At 51.5% G+C, this 4,418-nt stretch overlaps 1 protein-coding gene across 1 annotated transcript in view; it reads right to left on the minus strand.

Moving 5' to 3' along the window:
- LOC138357916 (acrosomal protein SP-10-like) overlaps nt 1-2,837 on the minus strand; it is a 5,250-nt gene extending 2,413 nt beyond the window's left edge. Inside the window, exon 1 of the mRNA XM_069315091.1 lies at nt 2,726-2,837. Coding sequence (XP_069171192.1) covers nt 2,726-2,837 — 112 coding nt within the window. The remainder of the gene's footprint in view (nt 1-2,725) is intronic.
- Between the last annotated feature and the right edge of the window lie 1,581 nt (nt 2,838-4,418).

Below are 4,418 nucleotides of genomic sequence, written 5' to 3' on the forward strand. Positions count from 1 at the left end.
CCTTCACTACCTTCCTTTCCTTATATAACCCTCTTCTCTCCCTCTTCTACACTCCCCTCCCTACCTCACCTCTCCCTTTCAATCCTCCTTCACATCCACCTTCCCTCTCACCCTTTCCACCATCATCTTTTCCCCCCCTCTCTCCCTCCCACTTCTCACCCCTATTTCCATCCCTACACATCTCTTACCACCCATTAATGATTTGTTTTTAATCGCAGATGATTCATATGCTTATGAAACCAATGGTCTGTAGACTTTAACCCGAAAAAATGCAAGATTATGAGGACGAGGACGACAATTTTCAATCCTCCATCCCCCCCCCCCCCTCCTTCCTGTCACTCTCATTGTCACTGGAATAAGCTTGACGTTTGATGGCAAAGTTTTCCTGGAGATCTTGGGAGATATACAATGGGGCTACGACGCCACACGAAAGTCCTGACGCCACACGAAAGTCCCGACGCCAGACCCAAGTCCCTCAGGCGTCAAGAGGGGCGGCGGACTCTATAGCATCTTAGCCTACAAAAGCCACCCTTTCAGAATGGCGCCCGCCTGCCCCTGTCGCCTCAGCGATCACACACTCGGTCAAACAGGCGTGTCACACTCAACAAAACTCGGTACACGCACTCGGGCAAACACGCAACACACACACACACACTCAACTCATTGTTTCCTTTGTGTATTCCATCTTTTTAAAGAAACTTTGTCTTGGGATTATACTCAGCAGAAAAATAAACTCGTTGGAGCAGCTCACAGACGTCCTCCTGTCTCGCCTCCAGTACTGAAAAACCCACAGTTAAAACCTATTCACTCAGTTGCTCTGAAGCCGCAGCACACACACACACACACACACACACACACACACACACACACACACACACACACACACACACACACACACACACACACACACACGAGCGCGCGCAATCTGCTTGGAGTGTGATTAAAAGCCGGAGATGAGGGTTGGTGGACGATTATTAAAATTGTTGGAGGAGGGCTTAGGTGCAGGTGGGGGTGATTGGGAAGTAAAGAGTTTGGAGGGGGGAAGGGGGAAGGGGCTAGGGAGGTAGGGAACAGGGGGAGGGAGGGGGAGGAGGGGCAGTAATGGTGGACAAAGAGAGGAAGAGAAAAGCGGAGGACTTAAAACTTTCCTGAAAGTTCTCTAAGCAAATTCTTAACGAAAATCAGTTCCATGCAATGTTTTATTAGACGGCAGATGGAACGTACGCACGCGCGCGTGTGTGTGTGTGTGTGTGTGTGTGTGTGTGTGTTTACTAGTTGTGTTTTTACGGGGGTTGAGCTTTGCTCTTTCGGCCCGCCTCTCAACTGTCAATCAACTGTTTACTAACTACTTTTTTTTTTTTTTCACACCACACACACCCCAGGAAGCAGCCCGTGACAGCTGACTAACTCCCAGGTACCTATTTACTGCTAGGTAACAAGGGTACTTAGGGTGAAAGAAACTTTGCCCATTTGTTTCTGCCTCGTGCGGGAATCGAACCCGCGCCACAGAATTACGAGTCCTGCGCGCTATCCACCAGGCTACGAGGCCCCCGTGTGTGTGTGTGTGTGTGTGTGTGTGTGTGTGTGTGTGTGTGTGTGTGTGTGTGTGTGTGTGTATACTTACCTATTTGTTTATGCAGGGGTTGAGCTCTGGCTCTTTGGTCCCGCCTTTCAACGGATCAATCAACTGGTGTACAGGTTCCTGAGCCTACTGGGCTCTATGATATCTACATTTAAAACTGTGTATAGAGTCAGCCTCCACCACATCACTGCCTAAAGCATTCCACCTGTTAACTACTCTGACACTGAAAAAGTTCCTTCTGACGTCCCTGTGGCTTATGCAATTGTTAGTATAATGTGGATATACTGAGGAGACTGATAGATGCCTACTACTGATTATATATCAGCATATCTGCATGGGTAACAGCTTCTCCCCCATATCAACCTACCCTGGTTTTGCGCCCTGGAAACGGGGGACCTGCTGCATGGGTTACAGCTTCTCCAAATCGACTTAACCAGCCTTTGCGCCCTAGAGAGGTCACTCCAGCCTCGACAACCAGAGCGCAACTCCATAGTCTCCCGAGACTGCAGGATGCCTACTACTACAGTTTGTTCACTCTTGTCCAGTCTCGTTCATACTACCACAGCAGTTCCTTCTCTTGATTTGCCACAACGCACAAAATCCACCGTCCTAACATAACCAGAAACGAACCCAAACCACCCTCCTAACCCATCGATGCCTAGAAAAAGGAATTTCCCCCCCCCCCAACTTGCAAGGGGAGGGGAGAGGATAATGATCTGGGATGGAACGGGAGGAAGGAATGGTGCCCAACCACTTGGGCTGGACGGTAGGGCGACTGTCTCGTTTCATTCAGGTCGGCGTTCAATCCCCGACCGTCCACAAGTGGTTGGGCACCATTCCTTTCCCCCGTCCCATCCCAAATTCTTATCCTGACCCCTTCCAAGTGCTATATAGTTGTAATGGCTTGGCGTTCTTCCCTGATAATTCCTTCCCTCCCAACCACTTGGACGGTCGGGGATTGAACGCCGACCTGAATGAAGCCAGACCGTCGGTCTACCGTCCAGCCCAAGTGGTTGGACAGAGAGGAAAAAAAAAAAGGAGAGGAATAAAGTGTGACAGAGAGACAGCGTGTGAGAAAGATGAATGTTTTAACAAAGCCATTGAATACGTAAACAGCGCCCGCGCGCGGCACATTGTTAGTACGCGAGCGATCGGAACGCGAGCGATCGGTACACGAGCGATCGGAACGCGAGCGATCGGTACACGAGCCATTGGTACGCGAGCGATCAGCTACTCGGAGATGTGGAAATCTCATTCTAGATGATCTTTAACAAGTCCCAGAGCCTGACGCCGAGGGGGGTATCGAATGGTGGGGCTTGGATCACAGCGTGGAGCAGCACCATGCAGCCAACCTTCAGGAGAGAAGTCAGGAACAGCCCATCCAACCCGGAGACCGATAACAGCGCGTGCAGGATAACCGCCTTCTGCGCCTCGACGGAGACTCTGCGCCCGGCGACGCTCCCCTCCCGCAGCTGCAGGAAGCCGCACAGCAACAGCAGGACACCCGCCCGCAGCAGCGACAGCAGCATCCGGCTCGAGTGCGCACTCCACATCATGAAGATAGGAACTAACAGGCAGAACACGTGGAAATACTTGTCAGAGTACTGGAGGCAGTTGTTTACAAACCTGTTCCTTAAGCTGGAGCTGATGTTCCTTAAGGAGCTCAAGTTCCTTAAGCTGGAGCTGGTGTTCCTTAAGCTGGAGCTGGTGTTCCATAAGCTGGAGCCGAGGTCGGTGTGTAGAGCGACGGGAGGACCGAACACCAACGACCTCCGGAGCACCTCAACGACTACAATGCACGACTCGTACCCGAACGACAGGATTTCCCAGATGACCTTCCGGTCGAAGGTCAGGTTAGGGAGGGTGAGGAGACCCTCTCGGTGCTCGTTCTCAAGCTGGGCGGCGCCTACGCCTAGCTCACCCTCGAGGGCGGGGTCGTGGAACACCACATGGAGGAGCACCAGGCAGCCCATCTTTAGCAGGGAGCGCAGGAACAGGGCCTCGAACCCGGAGACCGATAACAGCACGCTGAGGATCCCAACCTTCTGGACCTCAACGGAAACTCTGCGTCCGGCGACGTTCCTCTCCCGCAGCTGCAGGAAGCCACACAGCAGCAGCAGGGCGCCTGCCCGCAGCATCCGGCTCCAGTGTGAACTCACCACCACACAGACGGGAACCAGAAGCCAGAACACATTCAAATAGTTCCAGGAGAACCGACGGTAGTTTTCAGACGCCCTTTTTCTAACCTCCATGATGGTTTTGGGACGGCTAAGGTTCCCGAGTGACCCCAGGAAGGTGAAGAACCCGACGTAAGGGCGCACCACCAGCGCCTCCTTCAAGAACACCAAAAACATCTGCAACCCGTACCCAAGAATCCCTCGGATGGTCTCCCAGTCCATATACCCGTCGAGGATAGACGACAATTCCAACACTGTGTACTGCAAACTCAGCATTTTCAAGTAACTTTAGATACAAATTGTAATTTTGTTTATAAATATTTGTAAAGTTATCTTGAAGTACGATACGGGACCTATTAGTTAAGGGGATTGGGTTAGTTATACTGGTCCCCCCCTTTCCTGCCCTTACCTACTGTGCTCGTTTGACAGGGTCAAAGGTAAGCAACCAACTGTCAAGAGTACCTCTAGAGTACTCTATATCCTCCCTATCTCCTTATACCCTCCCTATTTCCATATACCCTCCCTATCTCCCTATACCTTCCCTATCTCCCTATACCCTCCCTATCTCCCTATACCCTCACTATCTCCCTATACCCTCCCTATCTCCTTATACCCTCACTATCTCCCTATACCCTCCCTATCTGTTTATATCCTCTCAG

This window comes from Procambarus clarkii, chromosome 80 (genome assembly GCF_040958095.1).
Source record: "Procambarus clarkii isolate CNS0578487 chromosome 80, FALCON_Pclarkii_2.0, whole genome shotgun sequence".
Classification (NCBI taxonomy): domain Eukaryota; kingdom Metazoa; phylum Arthropoda; class Malacostraca; order Decapoda; family Cambaridae; genus Procambarus; species Procambarus clarkii.